This window comes from Mustela lutreola, chromosome 8 (assembly GCF_030435805.1).
Source record: "Mustela lutreola isolate mMusLut2 chromosome 8, mMusLut2.pri, whole genome shotgun sequence".
In the NCBI taxonomy this organism is placed as follows: domain Eukaryota; kingdom Metazoa; phylum Chordata; class Mammalia; order Carnivora; family Mustelidae; genus Mustela; species Mustela lutreola.
In genome coordinates, this window is record NC_081297.1 from 42,850,233 (window position 1) to 42,871,027 (window position 20,795).

At 48.3% G+C, this 20,795-nt stretch overlaps 1 protein-coding gene across 1 annotated transcript in view; it reads left to right on the forward strand.

Moving 5' to 3' along the window:
• The first annotated feature begins 19,859 nt into the window (after positions 1-19,859).
• CACNA2D4 (calcium voltage-gated channel auxiliary subunit alpha2delta 4) overlaps positions 19,860-20,795 on the forward strand; it is a 112,466-nt gene continuing 111,530 nt past the window's right edge. Inside the window, exon 1 of the mRNA XM_059187456.1 lies at positions 19,860-20,035. Within this exon, the coding sequence (XP_059043439.1) occupies positions 19,860-20,035 (176 nt within the window). The remainder of the gene's footprint in view (positions 20,036-20,795) is intronic.

Consider the following 20,795-nt stretch of genomic DNA (forward strand, 5'->3'; position numbering starts at 1 on the left):
CAGAACTCACATATGCTGCTGGAGAAAGCATCAAACGACATGTCACATGTCAGAGAGTGGACCGTGCCTATTAACCGATGACCCGCTCTTGGATGTACACCCCATAGAAAGAAACCAAAAGACATGCACAAGAATGTGCATGGGAGCTTTATTCAGAAGAGTCAAGAAACTGGAAACACTCGAAGGGGCATCAGTAGGTCCAACAATTCAACGGTTCACCTGACCGAATACCATATGGAGATTTTAAGCAATGAACATAATGATAAGCAAAAGAAGACCAATGAAAATGACTGTGAAGGGGGTGCCTGGTGGCTCCGTCATTAAGCATCTGCTTTGGGCTCAGGTCATGATCCCAGGGTCCTGGGATTGAGACCTGGATCAGGCTTCCTGCTTAGCGGGAAGCTTGCTTCTCCCTCTCCCAGTCCCCCTGCTGGGGTTCCCTCTGTCACTGTGGTTCTCTGTCAAATAAATAAATAAATAAATAAAATATTTTTTTTAAAAAATGACTGTGAAGACAGCATACTGTGTAAATCCATTTATTTGACAGTCAAGAAAGGGATCTGTGATGGTGGGAGTCAGAACAACCGTCTCTCTGGGCACCATGAGGAACCCATGCAGATGTCTTTATCTTAGTCAGGGTAAGGGATCCAGTTACACTTACACCATTACTGATAAAACTCACTAAGTTGTGCTCCTAAGGGTCTGCATTATTTAATGCCTATCTATCATCCTCCAACACAAAATAAACTCATGCATCCAAAACAATACACATTTGGTAAGAACACACATGGTTTCATCTGCATTTCTCGATAATGAAGGGACATATGCTTACATGTGCTTATTGGCTAGTCTCATATGGTCTTCTGTGAAGTTCCTGATCAGGTTTCTCGCCCATTCTTTAATTGGCCTCTTTGCCATGTTGATTTATCTTCGTTCTTTATATGTTCTCATATAAGTCACCTGTGTGCACCCACTCTTCATTCACACAGCCCCCCACTGCTCTGCACATTCACGCCTGTGTCCTGTGACAGCACTGCTGGGGCTAGAAGGTACTCAATCCATAACACTTTTGTAAGGAGCTATTTAGCCAGAGTGACTCCATCTTGGGTAAATAGCCACTTTGTTGTTTGTGCAGTAAACTTAAATTGACTCTCCCCCCAAGAGAAACTTATTTAGAAACAAGTCTGGAAAACTAGTAAAATGTAGTCAGCTAGTTCCGGATAACAGAACCCAGAATACAAGGACGAGTCAGGCCAGATGGAGACATCTAATCAGTACGAAGCACTGTTTGTAACAGTGAGAAGGTCTTGTCCAAACCAAAATGACTCCATCCTGGGAAGGACGAGGATCTTATTATTCACACTGAATATGTTAATTGACTAAGCCTACCCAAAAAGTACTATTTGTAACAGTTCCTGGTATGGGGTAATCTTGAATAGCACGTCACCAGACCGGATGAAACTAGCCAATCAACAAGAGACACACAAACCCGGTGGTCTGAGATACCAAGATATGGGTTGCAGTTTCACCCAATAAAAGGTAGCCTGTAAGATTGGGAGGAGTCGCTCTCTTTGGAGGTGACCCTGACCGGTCAGTCAGTCAATTCTTGAGCCTGTAAGCTGGGAGTGGTCACTCTCTTCAGAGACGGCCCTTGTCGGTCAGTTTGACTTCTAATGCTTGGCATAGAATAGAGCTTTGCATAACTTTAACTTTGTTTCAGTCTCGTTTCCCTGGCCAATCAGCCTGATTTCTTTTCTTTTCTTTTTTTTAGGTTTTTATTTTATTTATTTGACACACAGAGATCACAAGTAGGCAGAGAGGCAGGCAGAGGGGAGGGGGAAGCAGGCTCCCCGCTGAGCAGAGAGCCAATGTGAGGCTTGATCCCAAGACCCTGGGGCTCCATCCCAAGACCCTGGGATCATGACCCAAGCTGAAGGCAGAGGCTTTAACCCACTGAGCCACCCAGGCACCCCTCAATCTGATTTCTAATACTTATCATAAAATAAAGCTTTAAATAACTTTCACTTTGTCTCAGTCTCGTTTCATATAATAACGGACTTAACACTTTCATCGTCACCCTTGATAGCATACAAGTTGCTGTACAGAACCCCCATCTCTCCACACTTCACTGATGCTAGGATGTGATAACCTGTACTCCTTAGTGCATAAGTATTTCCATCCCAAAGCTGAGCTCTCTTGTATCAATGTGAGAAAGTCAGGGGGAACAGCTCCCAAACTCCAGACTGTACACTGGGGCCTCCTAGGGAGACTCGGCGCCTCGCACCTCAGAGAGCTAGATTCAGTAGGTCTGGGACAGGGCCTAGGTGCCTGCATTTTCCACAAACTCCCTAGATGATTCTATACACAACCAGGTTTCATTTACTCAAGAAGTGTTTATTGAGCATGTATTAGTGCCAGGTGCTGATCTAGGTGCCGGGAATAAAGCAGTGAACAAAGCAAACCCCCCTCATCCCAAGCAAAAGATACATAAAAAGCAAGAGAGACAAGTAAAATCTGTAGAATATTTGAGAGAGAGAAACACCAAGGAAGAAAACTAAGGAGAGAAGGAGAATCGCAGGTTCTGAACAAGGATCCGTGACAGGTTTACTGGAGGGTTTTAGTGAGAACGAAGCATTGGGCAAGGACCTGAAGAAGCTTCAGGAGTGAGCCACGGGGGAGTCTGGGGGAAGAGCCGCCAGGCGAAGACACAGCTGCTGCTCCTTTACTTGCTAACTCTTTTCTGCCTCTCACCTTTTGGCTCTACCTGGGGCACCCTTTGCCAGATGAAATTGCCCCGAAGTCTGTGAAGAGACCTCCTGCCAGCTGGAGGCAGACCCTGTAACCCACTTTCCAGCACCCACCCCTCACTCGTTGATCATACAATACCTGTCCACCACTCCTTTCCCTCATTCTATCAGACCTCAGTGTTTTCGGTGGCCTTTGGGTGGCCCCATTCTTTGGGGGAGGTGAGTCGAAACCCCAGGCAGGAAGAGAACCATGATTGCTTTAAGCTAGTTGTGGCAGTCCCTGTTGCCTCGCTCCTTACTCCTTCAGGAGGTGAGCCTGGAATACAGTCTGGATGTTGAAAAAGAAAAGTCTGCTGGATGATTTCTGAGGCAAATGTTCCTCACAGATAAGAGATGCCAGGTGAAACCAGTCCTTCATCTTCAAGATATTATCATGTCTGAGTGTCACGGCTTCAACAATGGCCGCCATTTTGTGCTAGATTGAGCTAGACTGAGGACATTTCAAAAACCTGAGGATGGCAGGGCAGAAAGTTGGGAAGAACTTGGGTCTTTGGTGACATCATTGAGCCACTGCATTAACCAACTCTGGAACCATTTGAGTTCTTTTAGGAGATACTAAATTGTCATCATTTACATCAGTTGAATAGGGGTTTTCTGTTACTTTTAGCCAAAGTCACTAACCGATATCACTCTATTTCCATACCCTGAGCATATTTAGGACATCTTTCCAATAGCTCCCTGAAGATAGGAGCTAGGCAGATTCTACTCTCTACCCTTAGGGCCTAGTAGACCACCAGTGTTTGGGATATAAATGGGCTTCCTCTTAGACTTCATCTGCCATCACAGCAGTATAAAGAGGATGGTATGGAGCAAAGATCCAGGGAGAGCCAAATGCTAGAGCTCTGGGTCCCCACACTCCCCTACTGGGTTGGAACTTTTTGTGTCTGCCTCCTTGACAGCCAGTGAGCTTCCTCCAGAGCAAGAAATTACCATCATCCTCATGGCTCTGAGTCCTCAAGGCCTTGCAGAGCACCAGGTGCCTACTAGGTGCTCAGCAAAGGTTTGCTGAGTGTTGGCAAGACATGAAGAGCCATTGAGAAACAGGAGAAGAGGAGAAACAGAATGGGGAGGCCCAGAGGGGAAAGCAAAGAGGGCTAGGGAAGTGGGAGATGGTGAGGAGTGGGGTCCAGAGGACCGTTTGCAGAGAAAAGCATATGTATTGTGGCTTCTTTGCGGTGACCATGAAGGGAGAAAGTAAGACTCTGAGACCCAGGGGACACAGAGGCCAGTGGTCATGGACAAGTGAGCCTGAGCACACACCTAATTATCAGCAAGCCCATCTGGTCCCCCTCCTCCCTCCCTCCCTGCCATGTGCCTCCCTTCCCACCGCTGCACCTCCTCTCTCTCTCTCTCTTTCTCAAAAATGAGAACATGCCTGATGTTTATAGGGATGAACCTCCAGCTATGTGTAGCTCTAGCTAAGGTTCCCCAAAACGCTTTGGGGATTCATCAGAACCAACAACCACTTTTTGTTTCTTCCCCTGCAGCGCTCATCCCACCGCTCCAGAATCGTTGCTGATGCAAGCCAAGGAAAGGCTGCACAGATGTCCCCCACCCCCACCTCCAAGGATGTGCTTCAGGCCTCCAGTGACACCGCCTACCTGTGTGGTGGGTGACTGAGCCGCAGGCGGTGGCCAGGGGTGCGGGCATTGTGACAATGACGAGGAGCACCGTGATCACCGCCTAGCAGGCAGCATGGGAGGAACGGGCCGCGCCTCATCTCACATCCTCCCAGGGCCCGCAGGGGATCTTTTCCTTTCATTCTACAGAGGAGGAAATTCAGAGTGTCCCCACTCCCCCAAATGAGAGCAGTTCCAACTCTCGTTTGCCACTTGACCTTCAGTGACTTTGTTTCCCTAGTGATGGGGCTGCAGCCCCTTCCCTGAGCCTGTGAGGTATTCCCAAGCGTGCTGTGAACTAGAACATTAGCTCCACCACAGCAAGACACGGGACTGTCCCGCGGGAGCATGGCTGGCCAACGGGACGGGAGCCCAGTAAAGAGGGCAAGCGACTCTTCACCGAGCGCTGGGGCCTCAACCAGGTTCTTGACCAGAGTAAACTGACAGAGCTTCGCCTGACTCATGTGATCTCCCCACTCAGAATGAAGTAAGCGAGAACTTCCGAAGGTCAGTGGCGTTCACTTCAGTCACACAGCAGGGCCATTGCTGAGGCAATATTTCCCTTGCGCGTGGCTTCAGGAAGGCCCTGGACAGCAGGCCCAACTCTTGCAGGGTGTCCTCGCTCTGCTTTGCTGTGGAGAGCACCGACCCTAGGTGCTGGCTGCCAGCGGGCCCTGAACAGGCCCTGCCTGGCGTTTCTAGAATGCCGTCCCTGGGGAGCTCCAAGCTGCAATTTCTGGGTGAACTTCTAGCATGGACCAGGTAACTGTCAAAGCACCCAGTCTGGCTCTCTGAGGAGACACCACGCTCCCTGCCAGGACCCGTGCTCACCACCCACCCTCGTGGCTTTCCCTCCGCACCCCCGAGCCTGCGGCCCTAGGACTTAGCATTGGTGCTCCTAGTTGAACACTGCTGCACTTTGGCACCTGCTTCCAGAACCTTACTCTAGCTGGGGCGGGCCCCAGTATTTTTAACGACAGGGCCAGGTTCTGAGACTCATGTTGCCAGAATATAGCTGAACAACCTAAGTTTAAGTTCCTGTGATTTTTCAGACCCAGGCAGTGGTGTGGCCTGTGGACCTATTTCCACTCCAGTCTTGGCTGCCAGGCTGGGTGCTCATTCTGACATTGCTGAGGTGGACTTAACCCAGGCCCGTTGCCGGCTGCCCACACCCCTGCAGGTGAGGTAGTCGGTGGATTCCTAAGGGACTGTCCCAGGATTCCTGCCCCCTCCACAAGGAGGCACCTGGAGGTCTCTTCAGGCTGGTGTCACTGCTCAGGGCCAGCCTTCTGCCGCAGGGAAGGGGTCTCTGCAGTTCTCATCATGTCAGGGCAACAGGAAATGTCCAGGAATCTCTCCATCGGAGAAAGTGGAAACCATGTGGTTTCCCTTGGAAACTATCCCACTGTCCTCTAGAGGAGACTCTCCCAGTAGGATAGGGTCGCTTGGGAAAACCTCTGAGTCACTTCTGTTTGTAGTGTTTCTACTTCTTCCAGGACAGGCTGAGGTCACCTCAGCCTTAACCTGCTCTCCTTCCTTGCCCCTGCTTTGACAAGCCCTTCACAGTGCTTATCCCCCTGCCCATTTTCCTCTTCTTTTTTAATATAGTTGACATATAAATTGCATTAGTTTCAGGGGTACAAAATAATGATTTGACAGTTGTCTCTATTGTGAAATGATCTCCAGAATCAGTCTAGTGAACAGTTTTTTGTGTGATGAAACCTCTTTTTTAAAGATTTATTTATTTGGTGGGGGAGGGGCGAGGAGCAGTGGCAGAGGGAGAGCTAGAGAGAGTCTCTCCAACAGACTCCCTGCTGAGCATGGAGCCTGGTGTGGGGCTCCATCTCCCGACCCTGAGAGCATGACCTGAGCTGAAACCAAGAGTCAAATGCTCAACCGACTGTGTCACCCAGACTCCCCTGCGTTGAAGACTTTTAAAGTCTACGCCCTTAGCAACTCTCAAATATACAATACAGTAATTATTAACTGCAGCCTCCAAGCCGTACATGACATCCCAGGGCTCTACTTATTTTCTTGCTGCACGTTTGTACCTTTTGATCCCTTCATCTGGTTCACCCACCCCCGACCTCCAACCCCCTGCCTCCAGCAGCCAGAAAATCTGTTTTCTGTATCTGAGAGCTCAGCCTTTTACATTCCTCCTATATGTGAGACCATATAGTGTTTGTCTTTCTCTGACTTATTTCACTTAGCCTAATGCCCTCCATCTGTGTTGTCACAAATGGCAGACTTTCCTTCTTTTTTATGACTGAGTAATAGTCCATCTTATACATAAATTATTCCATTGGCCCTTGAGCAACATGGGTTCAAACTATGCAAGACCACTTATCTGTGGATGTTTTTAAAGGACTGACAGCAAAAGCCACAAGGCGTTGATGCCTGACTGCCTCATTCTCTACAGAACCAAATCAAAGGTAACTGGCACAGAGGTTGCACCTATTGCACTCTGAGGGGCCAGGGAGATCCACGGAGGCCCCAGCAGCCCCTGGGCAGGACTAGGCAGGCCTGTAGGTTACCTCATGTGCCCACTGGCTGGTCAAGTCAGGCGCCTAGGGCTGGCAGGCAGAAGGCTGAGCTGACGCGGAGGAGGGCGCCCAGAGAGCAGGGATATTGTGGTATAGATGGATCCCAGCCTCTTCCTCCCCGGAGTCCTCCCCATGCCAGCCTCTGGGGCTGCTCAGGGCCACTCCCAGGCTCTGTGGAAAGCCTTGCCCAACAGTGATGCCCCAGCGCTGTGACTTCCCGAGGCTGATGCCTCCCTGTGTGGCACAGCTGCCTATAGCCAGCTATAAGTTCGGCCCCTGTGGCTGCCCATGTCCTGCCCAGTGGCTGCCACTGCAAAGCCCAGACCACCAGGCCACACACAGCGCCATCCTGGGACCCTGCTTGACTACAAGCAGATTTTTTTCAATGAATACATGTACAGTACTATAAATATATTTTCTCTCCCATATGATTCTCTTAATATCATGTTTTTCTCTAGCTTTCTTTTTGTAAGAATACAGTATATAATACATATAACATGCAAAATACATGTCAATGGATCATGCAGGTTATTGGCGAGACTTCTGGTCAACAGTAGGCTATTAGCAGTTAAGTTGCCGGGGAGCCAAAAGTGAAACGATAACTCCCACTTTGTTCAATGAACTACAGCACACACCATGTTTTCTTTACCCATTCATCCATCGAAGGACACTTCGGTTGCTTCTACGTCTTGGCTATGGTAACTAACTATGTCTTGGCTGCAATGAACATGGATGGGGTGCACCTACCTTTTCGAGACAGTGAGGAACCTCCACACTGTTGCCCAGAGTGGCTGCACCAATTTACCTTCTGTAAATTTACCTTCGGTAAATTCATTTACCAACACCGGATGAGGGCTTCCCCTTCTTCTCATCGTCAATAACAGCCATACTAACAGGTGTGACGTGCTACTGTGGTTCTGATTTGACTTGCATTTTGCTGATGGTAAGTGATGCCGAGCATCTTTACACATACCTGTTGGCCGTCTGGATGTCGTCTGTGGAAACACGTGTCTTCAGATTCCCTGCACGTTTTTCAATAGAACTGTGGTGTGCTTTGGGAGGGGGTGTTTTGGTTTTTGGTTTTGGGGGAGTATTTGTTTTATCTTAATGCTATTGAGTCGCATGAGTTCTTTATATGTTTTGGATAATAACCCTTTATCAGATACAGGATTTACAAATATTTTCTCCCATTCCGTGGGCTGCTTTTTCATCTTGTTTATGCTTCCCTTTGCTGCATGGAAGCTCTTTCATTTGATGAAGTCGCACTTGTTAGATTTTGCTACCTGGGTTCATCTGACAGATACTTTACCGATGGTTTTTCTTTTTTTTTTTTTGAACATGTTTTAATGTGTATGAAGTTTTCCTTCATTTGTATGTGCTGCACACGTGTGCTTGAATGTGTGCACACAGCATGTGTGTGTGTGCGCGCATGTGCGCATGCACACACGTGTGCGCTTACTAGCCTCCCAAACCACTGAAGCCCTGAGGTACTCCCTGAGCTTGGCCCATTGCTTCTTCCCCCAAGGATTCAATGCCTCACATTTGCATAGAACATCATATTCTGGCAATAAGATCTTCTCCTATAAGAATCATCGACATCATTGTATATAGATGACAAAATTAGGAGGTTTAAGTTCTAAGTCATGTAGGTGACTAGCAGCAGGGCAGGAACTAGAAACCAGGTCTCCTGATCCCAAAAGGGATGCAGACCTTCCAGGGACGCCAAACTATGAAGGCCGAGGAAGGGCTCCCAGACACCATGGACCCTCCCGCCCTGCAGCTGAGTCCTCCCCATCTTTCCCCTCCATGCAAAACTTGTCTTCTCCCCTGAAAAAGAGGGGGTGTACCCTTTGCCAGCTCCCCTAAAAGTGTCCAGAGAGATAAGGTATGCCTGTCAATCCTTGTACAGGAAAAGAATTCATATGTAAATGATAATAGAGAGTATTTTTGAGGGCCAGATGCTAATTCTGCTTCATGCAGAATCTCCTTTACTACTTGGGGATTGAGGGAGACCTGCTCCCCACATCATACCCATTCTCCTGTTCTTCCCTGGTAACAATGCCCAGCCCCAGGTAGGACATCAGGATTTGTTAAATCAGGTGAGACAATCTTGTTCCCATATTTCCAAGCTACCTTGCAGTTTACTGTGACTATTTGACCCACTTCTGGCCATTGCGTCAGAAACCTAAGTCTGCTGGCAGAGGAATTGAGTGAGATTCTGGAGAAATTTTTTGCCTTGTGTTAACAAATAAACAGAAGCGTCTGGCACAATGCTTCACCTTCACCCTACCTTGAACTCAGATGTGATGTTTGGAATGGCAGCAGTCCTCTTGGGACAATAACAAGCACACGGATGAAGGCAGCAAGCAAAGGAGGGAAGGGCAGAAAGAAAAGGCATAGGGAGCTCTGGGGGCATCACGAAGCAGTAACCCAAGACCAGCAACTGTGACTCTGAGCCCACTCAGTCAATGGGTAGACCAGATTTCGGGACAGAGACCTTGCTTCTCAGCCGGTGTCTCCACGATGAGGTGGCTATCCCCGTGGACAACATCACATTTCCACATTATATCTGCATGTGGGGGTCCCGAGTCCCCCAGAACCAGAACTAGGCGCGCACACTCCTGGCTCATTGCAAGCAGTCTTTTATTGGTAAAACAAAGGAATGACCGGCTGTGGCTGGTACCTCTCAGCAAGTCTTTCCTCTCCTAGCCTGTTCCCTAAAGACTGAATTGCCTCTGGAGACATCCCATACTCCCCCTGGGGCTGTGAGCAGGAGGGAGAGGCAGACACCTGTGGACTTTCACCAGATCCTTACCCACCAAGCCCTACCCACCCCCTCACCAGCCCTGCCACCGCACCTTCCCTCAGGGCCTTCCTCCTGAGGTTGCGTTCTGCCTCAGTCTCCCATCCCTCTTTCCTGCCCCTCCCAAACACAAACACAAACGCGTGTGCGCGCACACATGCACAGGCGTGCATGTCCTCTAACAAGCCACCTGGCTGGGTATTTATAGACATTGCAGGTCCCCCAGTGACCTTGTCCAGCTGCCTGCCTGGCCAGCCTCTAATTACCCTCATGCCCTCTGCCCTGCTGCTTTGCTGTGCCTCAGACTCTCCAGGCAGAAGAGATGAGCCAGAGGCCTGATGTCCCACAGGCAACTGCACCAGCAAATCCAGGCTATGCTGATGGCTGCGTGTCACCTGCATTCACACAGGGCTTCTCAGTGGTCCGGGGAAGGGGCAGGTTGTGTGTGTGGCCTGCCTGGTGCATTTGAGGGAGACGGTGGCACTTCGCTCGGTGGCCATGCTCCTCCCTCGCTTTGCGTTGGGAGTGAGAATTGGCCGAGCTGTGATTAAAGGACTTGGGAATCTGAACATTTATTTTCCATTTCAAAGCTCTAGAGTCCAGCCAGAACTAGTATTTTTTAGCAATGGAAGTTTTAGAAATGAGAAGCAGCCTCATGGGGACAGAGCAGGGTGTCCAAATTCCTGGCTCTGTTCAGGGCAGCTGTGGATATTTCCCCCTTTTTTTCCCACTTAAAAAAATGTGGCTACAAAAAACCCATAAAATTTACCATCTTAACTGTTTCTGAGAGTACAGTGTGGTAGAATGAAGTACGTTCACGTCCTTGTGGGACCAAGCCCAGTTGCCAGAATCTTTTTCCTTCTTGCAAACCTGAACCTCTAGACCATGAAACACTAACTCCCCAGTCTCCTCCCCCGTCTCCTGGCAGCCACCATTCTACTGAATCTGGCTACACCTAGGTACCTCACATAAGTGGAAACATACCTCCTTGGTCCTTTTGTGTCTGGCTTATTTCCCTTAGCATGATGTCCTCGAGGTTCATCCAGGTTGTAGCCTGGGTCAGAACGTCCTTCCTCCGTATTCTGCTGTATGGGGTGTTCTGTTGTATGGACACGCCACATTTCACTTATCCATTCGTCCACCCATGAACAGTTGGGTTGCTTCCAGCTTTTGGTTATTGTGAATAATGTTGCTATGAATGTAGGTGTACAAATATAGTAGATGTCCTTTTTAATGTCCTCTGTGTCATTTGAAGATGAAATAAGCCACCTAAGATTCGTTTGCAAAAGGAAAGGGCAGTGAATGTCTTTGCACGGCTATGTGGTAGTTTCCAGATTAAGTGCAGGCCCCTGGGAGGGGAGGAGGGGAAAGAGCAGTCAGGACCTGGCCTGATCCCCCTCCCTACTACCTCCTACCACAGTACGTCCACTTCCAATCATTCATCCATTCCACACATATTCACCTACTTGCACTGAGCACTGGCTTAAGGAGTGGTGGGAATACAACAGAGAGAAAATCAGACCATAGTCCCTGTCTTCACAGAGTTTACACTCTAGTGGAGTGGACAGCAGATGAACAAAAGTCATAAGAAAAATACTGCATGTGGTATGTTTGTTGATAAACCTCTAGGCAAAAAAAGAAAAAAAGAAAAAAAAAAAGGAGGGCAAGGAAATCCAAAAGTAAGATGACTTTGGGAGGAGAGATGGGAAATGTTGAAGGCAGGCAAAGTTTTAGATCCTGTAGCCACAGGGGAATTTACTTACTGAAAAAGCATTAAAAAAAAAAAAATAGAAATGTAATTCACTCACCATAAAGGTCATCATGGGAAAGTGGTTTTCAGTATCCACAAAGTTGTATACCACCAGCACTATATCTAATTCCAGAACAATGTCATCGTATAAGATGATATTTGAGAAATAGTCTATGCTGGATATCTTTCATCTGTTCCTCTCTCCATGCTCTCTGCCTCTCCTGACCCAGGAGGCAGACAGGGAGGGGGGCCTACATCAATAGGCTCCTTCTTTGGAGCCCCCAGGTGGCTTTAGCAGCTGGGAGCTTCTGCAGGGTTGAGAGGAGGAAGACTTACTCCTCAAGTCCCCTCTGGATGAGGTCCCCACAGGCTGACTGCATCCCAAGCTACAGTCCCTGTGGGATGCTTATCTCCACAGAGCTCATTCCCTTCCCCTTGTCCCTTCCAGCCCAGGATACAGCAGTGTTCCTGTGGTTTCCCCATATGCCCTGTCCATACCTCTGTAAATAGACCCCTTCTCCCCCTCCTTTCAAGCCACTCAATTCAAGTACGTGATCTCTTCCTGCCAGGGAGCCTGCCTAACAGAGGTCTGATGGAAGTGAGAGAGTCAGATACCCAAAGAGTGTGGGGCAGCAGAGCCACTGCAGGGACTGTTCAAAGGCCCTGAGGTGGGAAAAGACCAGACTCACTCAATAAACAAGATGCCGACAGTGGGTGCCTGAGTGGCTCAGTGGGTTAAGACTCTGCCTTCAGCTCAGGTCATGATCTCAGGGTCCTGGGATTGAGCCCCACATCAGGCTTTCTGCTCAGCAGGGAGCCTGCTTCCCCATCTCCCTCTCTCTGCCTCTTCGCTTACTTGTGATCTCTGTCTGTCAAATAAATAAATAAAATCTTTAAAAAAAAAAAAAAAGAAGAAGAAAAGAAAAGAAACAAGATGCCACTGTGGAGGGGGACCGTGAGTGAGGACAGACAGCCAGGGAGAAAGAGACAGGCCAGGGGAGGAAGCCAGGTCAACCCTTGGAAGGCCTTGAGGGCTGTGGCAGAAATTTGGGCTTTTATCCTAAGTAAGATGGGTAGCCACTGAGGTTTCTGAGCTGAAGAGCAACACCGTCTGACTTACAAAAGGAGGCCTCAGTCTCTGTGCTAAGAATAGCCTGGAGGGGGGAAGAGCAGAGGGAGGGAGACCAGCTGGCAGACAGAGGCCCAGCAGGAAACATGTGGGACACTCATAATGGGATAATTGGAGGAAAGTTTCTTTACAAAGGTGTGGATGTAGAGGAAACACAAGAGGAACCCAGGGCTTAGAAGCAGAGGAGCTGTTAACACTTTCCAAGTCATGGAAAAGAAGGAGCTACTACAGGAGCCTCAAGTGAGTGTGATGGTCAATTTTGTGTCAGCTTCACTGGGCCACAGGGTGCCTGGACATTTGGTCAAACATTATTCTGGGTGTGTCTGTGAGTGCGTTTCTAGAGAAGATTAACGTTTAAGTTGATAGACCTTAGTAAAATAGACTGCCCTTCCTAATGCGGTGGGCCTTGTCTGACCAGGTAAGAGCCTGAATAGAACAAAGGTTGATTCCTTCCATAAGTAAGAAAGAATTCCTGCCTGACAGCCTTCAAGCTGGGATATTGGAGGGTTTTCCTTCCTTCAGACTCGAGGAACATCACAGCTCCCCAGCTATAGAGCTTGAGGCTTGTCAGCCTCCTTAATTGTGTGAGCCAATTCTTTATAATAAATCTTTCTCTCACTGGTTTGGTTTGGTTTCTCTGTAGAAGCCTGGTTAATATAGAGGAAGTGTCAGGCAGGGATGGCCACCTGAAAAGGCTCAATGGTGTTGAGTTGAGGGATGTGGCCAGCATGAGGAGATCTCACTCTTTCCAGGCTCCTGCTGGGGCTCCTTGTTAGCTGAGCTCAATGGAAACGAAAGGACCAGACTCAACAGAGGTGGTCCTAACAGCTGAGACTCCAAGGACGCATAGCAGGGTGCATAGTGTGGAGCCTAGATCTGGAGGGGCAAACTGAAGGTATCCAGCATAAGGCCTAGGAAGGACATTGCCACAGTCCAAGAAAGAGACAAAGGTGGCTTAGGTCAGGGTGGCGGCGGTGGGTTGAGAAACATGGCTAGATTCTGGATCTATTTGAGAGGCAGAGCTGGCAGCATTTGCTGATGGCCTACATGGAGCAGCAGTGAGAAGAGAAGGGCCACAATGACTCCAAGATTTCTGGCCTGAGCAACTAGAAGGATGGGGTTGCCATTAACTGAAACAGCTTTCTTCAGCTTCTGCAAAAAAAAAAAAAAAATGTTTTTGTTATTATGTTATGTTAGTCACCATATAGGACATTGTTAGTTTTTGATGTAGTGTTCCATGATTCATTGTTTGCATGGAACACCCAGTGTTCCATGCAATCCATGCCTGCCTTAATACCCATCAATGGGCCAACCCATCCCCCACACCTCCCTCCCCTCTAAAGCCCTCAGTTTGATTCTGGGATTCCATAGTTTCTCATGGTTCATCTCCCCCTCTGATTCCCCCACCCCTTCATTTTTCCCTTCCTTCTCCTGACATGCTATTCCTTACATTCCACAAATAAGTGAAGCCATAGGATAATTGTCTTTCTCTGCTTGACTTATTTCACTCAGCATAATCTCCTCCAGTTGCATCCATGTTGATGCAAAAGTTGGGTATTCAACCTCTCTGATGGCTAAGTACTATTCCATTGTATATATAGACCACATCTTCCTTATCCATTCATCTGTTGAAGGGCATCTTGGCTCCTTCCACAGTTTGGCTATTGTGGCCATTACTGCTATGAACACTGGGGTGTATATGGCCTTTCTTTTCACTACATCTGTATCTTTGGGGCAAATACTCAGTAGTACAAGGATGCCCACTCTCAACAATATTATTCAACATAGTACTAGAAGTCCTAGCAACAGCAGTCAGACAACAAAAAGAAATAGAATGTATTCAAATTGGCGGAGAAGAAGTCATACTCTCTCTCTCTTCACAGATGACATGACACTTTATGTGGAAAACCCAAAAGACTCCACCCCCAAATTACTAGAACTCACACAGCAATTCTGTAATGTGGCAGGATACAAAATCAATGCACAGAAACCAGTTGCTTTCCTATTCACTAAGAATATAACTGTAGAAAGAGAAATTAGGGAATCCATTCCATTTACAATAGCACCAAAACCCCTAAGAAACCTTGGAATAAACCTAACCAGAGAGGTAAGGGATCTACACTCTAGAAACTACAGAACACTTATGAAGGGAATTGACAAAGACACAAAGATGGAAGAGCGTTCCATGCTCATGGATCAGAAGAATAAACATTGTTAAAATGTCTACGCTGCCCAGGGCAATCCATACTTTCAACGCCATCCCGATCAAAATACCAACGGCATTTTTCAAAGTGCTGAAACAAACAATCCTAAAATCTGTATGGAACCAGAAAAGGCCCCAAATCTCCAAGGAAATGTTGAAAAAGAAAAAGAAAGCTGGGGGCATCACGTTGTCTCATTTCAAGCTACATTACAAAACTATCTTTTAAAGAAAGGATTCAATTGCTAATGAAATGTTCCAAATCTCTGATAGCATATTTTCTATTTTGTCAACGAAATACACCGACTTTGCCTCATTTGACCTTCACTGTCCCCTGAAGCAGGTGAGGGAGGTGTTCCACATCCAGGGGAAAACTGAGCCCAGCATGGTGCCTCCTACACAGCTGTGCTCATTCATAGTCACAGAATGAATGAAGGAAAAATTGATGTGAAACGGTGAGAAATACTGATTTGTCATATTCTGTTTGTAGAATTAGGGCTGGAAACCTAATTCATTCCATTGTCTGCCCTTCAACTGTTCAGAGATGAATGGACTCCAGCCTAGGCCCAGCCTTTGAGGAGCTGGTGACCAAGGACATGCGGATAGTCACCAAGTGATGTAAAGCAAGGAGTGTGTGGAGAAGAGGGGGAGAGCAGGAGTGGGGCGGAGGGGAAGGGGGACAAGAAGAAGAGGGCAGGATGCATGCACTTTTCACCAAGCTTCTCCCTGAAGGGAAGAGCTCGAGAACATTCTCTGACCAGCACTCACTGAGCAATGGTCAAAGATGTACATTTGTCATCTGTGCAAAAAGGAGCTTAGCTTAGATACGAGGCTTTCCTTTTACTTCCCTGTTCTTTTTCCTTCCCATTCCCCCATTCCCCCAAGACCACCACACTCATAAATTGACACTTTTAAATAGATATTGAATTGTAGCAGGGAAGATCTGAGTCATATTTCAGAAAGAATGAATTACTCCCTTCATAATCTAGGTATAGTCTAACTTTTCCCCAGCCTCATCTCCTAGTGCTCCTTTTTCTCTTCCCTTACACCCAACCCTACAGCCCTTACCCTCCCTTATTCCTGACTCTAAGACCCTCACTGTGGCAGTTTTAAAACACATCTGCAAATTTTTGACCTTTCTATCACTGAGAGGTAGGGTCTGTGTCTCCTCCTACTGAGGTTGGGTCAAACTTGGAGACTAGCTAACTAACAGAATACAATTGAGATGATGCTCTGGGACTTCCATAGCAGACCCTAAAAGTCAATACAACAGCCACTCAATTCTCTGAGCCTTCTAATTCCTGGAGGCCAGCCACCATGCTGGGAGAAACACCAAGCAGCCTACGAAGAAGAAGTTGGAGCAGGCCATGGGTGGGAAAACTGAGTCCCCTAGCCCTCCGCCTCAGCTGAGTTCCTTGCCAACAGCAAGGCAGCAAGCGTCAACTTGCTGGCTGGTTCAAGTGAAGCACCCTGGAAATGGATCCTCCATTCCCTTTAAGCTGTTCCCGTGGACATGGCATGAAGAGCCTTCCTTCCCTGCTGGGCTCTGCCCAAAATACACCCTCAATGACTAAAGAAAATACTGCTTTTATTTGAAGCCACTAAGTATAACTTAGTATATGAATAATTGATATTCTCACAACAGAACCTGCCCATGGTTTCCTTCTTTTGTTCCTTCTGTTTCTTGTATGCTCTTGGTTCCTTATAACCATTGAGGAGTCTCTGATTGGTGAACTCCTAGTCACCAGTTCAAGCCCAGTTCAGATGCTTTTTCCACTGGGACAGTTTCCCGTCCAACTTCCCTCCTCCTTCTTCCCACGTAAGGGAAAAAAAAATGTTCCCTCTACCACGTTGCCCAATACCTCACTTACGCATCAAGGAACTTAACTCCCTTTTAGCTGAGTGTTCTTTTGAGATGGGCCTTCCTGTATGGACTCCAAGTGTCTATCTCCAGAACCATGTCCAACCTTCATGCCCACTCTGTATATCCCATCTCCAGGGCTTGGTGAGGGGCTGAGACCAAGAAGATGCCCTAGGAAAGTGAGTTAGGTTGAATTAAATTGTGAAGGGTTTAATGTGAAATATTGACCAAGAGAAAAGTTGAAATACTCTTTCCCTCATGGCCCTTCAAAATAAAGCCACAATGTACATTACCCCCTAGCTGGCGGGAGGCAAGGTAGGGAAGCTCCATCCTGGCCTACAGCTAAGGGATGAGCCCCAAAAGTTTCTGAGTTTCAAGGATCTATCTTTTTTTTTTTTTTAAGACTTTATTTATTGATTTGACAGAAAGAGATCACAAGTAGGTAGAGAGGCAGGCAGAGAGAGGGGGAAGCAGGCTCCTCACCAAGCAGAGAGCCCGACGTGGGGCTCAATCCCAGGACCCTGGGATCATTATCTGAGCCAAAGGCAGAGGCTTAACACACTGGGCCACCAGCTGCCCCTCAAAGATCTATCTTAAGGCCTGATCGTTCCCTTGGCTCTATGCTCGGGTCCCACACTTCATTTTATTCCTGCTACGAAATCCCCTCTCTGAAGTTACTGGGCTCTTGACTCCTCTGCCCTCCCCCACGCCTCCCCGCCCCCACTGCAATCCCTAGTATCTCACAATATGCCACCATGTACCTCTGAGCCATGGTCCTTATGAGCAAAATGTGTCAGAGTTGACAATGCATACAAGGCAGTATATTTCAGAGCTTTTTCAAAGGTGTTTGTCTCTGGACAGCTGGTTAGGCACCTGTAGGGTGAACTACCTTAGCAGGTCTTTCAAAAGACATCACATCACTCATCATTGTAACATCAGTGTTTTCCTTTACGAGTACTTTGAGGTCTTTCCAAAACAAATCCAAAGGGCTGGGTGGGACTTGGGCCACCACTGTATCTGTGAAATGAGCAACATGAACATGGATAGAGCTTTCTAAGCAGCATTCATTCTTAGCACATTGGAGGAAGTCAGTGCCTTCAACAAGCTGGTGCCAGAAAGCAGGGGAGGGGCAGGTTCTGTGGGGTCAGAAGCTCACAGAATTTGGGGATGGCTATCTATAGGAGAAAAGGAATACATATTTTAAGTACAAAAATAGATATAAAAGTGAATGTTTAGAATGAAAAAATTCACTCCAAATCACACATTTTAAGAAGGTGATGAATATCACAAAAATCCTAAAACCTAGAAAAATTACAGTCTCCTTATTTATTAATTGCCCCAGATGCCTGCGTAGTTAGTACTTTTTCTAAATTTGCAGTGATCTATAATCCGAAAAATATGCAAAACTCCTCTGAGATTAGGCATTCACAGGAACAATTCAAATGTGTACAGAAATTGCTGCCACCTTATCCCGAACCAAATAATTGTGCAACCAGCTTACTCTGATGCCACAACATTGACTTATTGATGACTGCGTGTAGGAGTTTTGTCACTAGAACACTTGCTTCTTCAGGCATTTCCCTGCGTTGGTGGCAATGCTGTGTGCCATTTTGCTGGAACCACAGATTTTGTCGGGACAAGACGCATTGGATACGCTGAGACGGGGTTCCATGCACCCCAGAGCTTTACCTGTGGTCCTCGGGTGGCCCCATCACCAGACCAGACCCATAGACACAAGCATCGCGATCACATTCAGTTTCGTGTCATCCCCATCCGAAGAGAAGACAATGGAAGACCCGTTTGTAATTACATTCAACATGAACACAAGAGAACCATTCGGGCCAGGCTGATGAGAACCAAATCCTCTGTCTGGCAGTTGTATTTGTTTGATCTTCGGAAGAATCTGCCAGCCTGGCTTCGGGCTCAGTGCATCTCAAATCTTATTTTTCCCTGCCCTCCCACATACTTGCAAGGGTGGGTGAGTGGGACGCTCACACGGTGTCAAACTTGGGCTGCACCTGCCCGCCCCGATGCAGTGATACTGAAGCTGGCAGGAATGACAGTGTTCCTGGAAGCCAGTCCTACACCCGCAGCTTGCAGATAACTTGTCTCTACAAGGAAGTGGTGCTGAGCTACAGAAATATATCCCTCCAAGCCCAAATTAAATGTTACCCCAATTCAACTTCCTCTTAGCCGGATCCCGCAAATGCCCAACTAACGGAAAATCAGACAGAGAAGTGGGAATGGCAAGAGACGGTGCTGTTAACCCCTGGTGGTTGGATAATCTTACTTTTGCAAGTAGTACAGAAACATTTGGGCAGAAGAATGTGCTGCCCCTTTGGGAGGGGCAAGGAAGGCTGAGGCTTCCTCTACTTCCCAGCAAATACATCCCCGGCCTCGAACAAGGAGCCTGTGGGGGATGTGGGGGCTGTAGGATGCTGACATTATCAACAGTTTTGTCAAAAGGCAAAGGCTTGGAGATGTGAGTCCCAACTCTGTCCCCGAGCCTCCCTGTGCCTCAGGGGCCCTCTGAAAACAGAGATGATGACACTGACCTCCCGGGAGGGCTCTCAGGCTTAAAACATCAATCTGTGACATCTCTTGGTAAGTCAGAGCATTGAACAAATGTCCCCTGTTATTCTCATACCAGCGTCGTGGCATCTCCTCTCCTTGGGTCCAGAAGGAACAAGTCTATAGGACCAGCTCTGCCTCTTTAAAGTACGAGGTTGTGCTCTGACCCCTAAGGGAATGTCTTCTGGAATCAGGATAATCCTGCTGAGGTCGCTTAGGCCACCTCCTCCTCCCTGCTGTCAGGCAGGGGATTAGAGGAGAGGCCTGTGGATTAACGGGCTCATTTTGTCATAACCACCCCCCCCTCCCCAGACCATCAGCCCCTCCTGGAGCCTGCTGGTCAGGCCAGGCAGCTCCTCTGTGCACCATTCTCTGCAGGGCAGAAAGAAGTCCTTGCCCCTGCCAAAACACTGTAGCAAGACCAGACTGAAAGCGGGGTGACCTCAGGCTTGCCGGGACTCGGAAGGCAGAAGGCCTGGGGACGTCCCAAGTATCTGGGTGACAGGTGGACAGAGCTGGCAGTTGGAGGCCGCTCTCCTCTCTCCCTCCTTTCACCCCGAGCTCTGCAGGGACACCATGCCAGGACTGCCCAGGTTCCACCCAGACACCAACGCCCCCCACCATCGGAGGCCCTGCTGCCCATGGCCAGTGGCGCCAGCCTCTCTACGGAAGACCACGATCATGCTGAGCCTGCTGCTCTCCAGCACCTCCCTGCCCCCCACACACGGGCAGGCCAAGATTCCTCTGGAAACGTAAGCATCAAGTTCCGCCCCCACCCCATAGAATCCTCTGGCCTTGTCCTCCCTTCCTTCCTCCTGGAGAGTCAATCCTCTGCCCACCCTCCTAGCCTGGACCTCTGGCCTCCCTTGGGACACTCCCCTGGGGGCTTGCACTGCCCACCATCTCTTCCCCTCCTCTCTTCCCACCTGATTCCCATTCTGGAGCGGCACCTGCCACTCCAGGGACACCTGCCGGTTTCAGGCAGAAGTGATCATGAGGGCCCTCACACCTCCGGATGGGAAACAGGACAGTGGCTGGAGCACCTGCAGGCCAGAGGGATGACCCTTCGTGGATAATCACTGCGATGAGTCCACTGGGAATGGGGGCTTTGCTGGCTCAAAGCGAACATCGCAGCTCCCTAAGGATTTGTGAGGAAATTTGTGTTTCAACACTCTGAGAGAGTAAAGCGGTTCTAAACCGACAAAACAGATCATGCAACCAGGCACTGAGCAAGACTGGACTTCTGTCGTCTTCACCTTCCCTTCCTGCCTCCTTCCAGGCCTCCTTCTGCATCCTGTCAGTCAGACCAGCTCCAGGAAAGACTCTGTTATCAGTCAGTTACACTTTAGTATAAAGCTTAGTTGCTCTTCCTTGCTCTGGCGGTCCTATTAAAGAAATGGCCGAGATACGTGGGGACCAGAGCATTCTAGATGGCAGGGGACCACTTGCTGAGTCCATACCCGAGTCCAGCATAATAGCCACCAGAGCCAGCCGCCAGCCTCGCATCTGAAC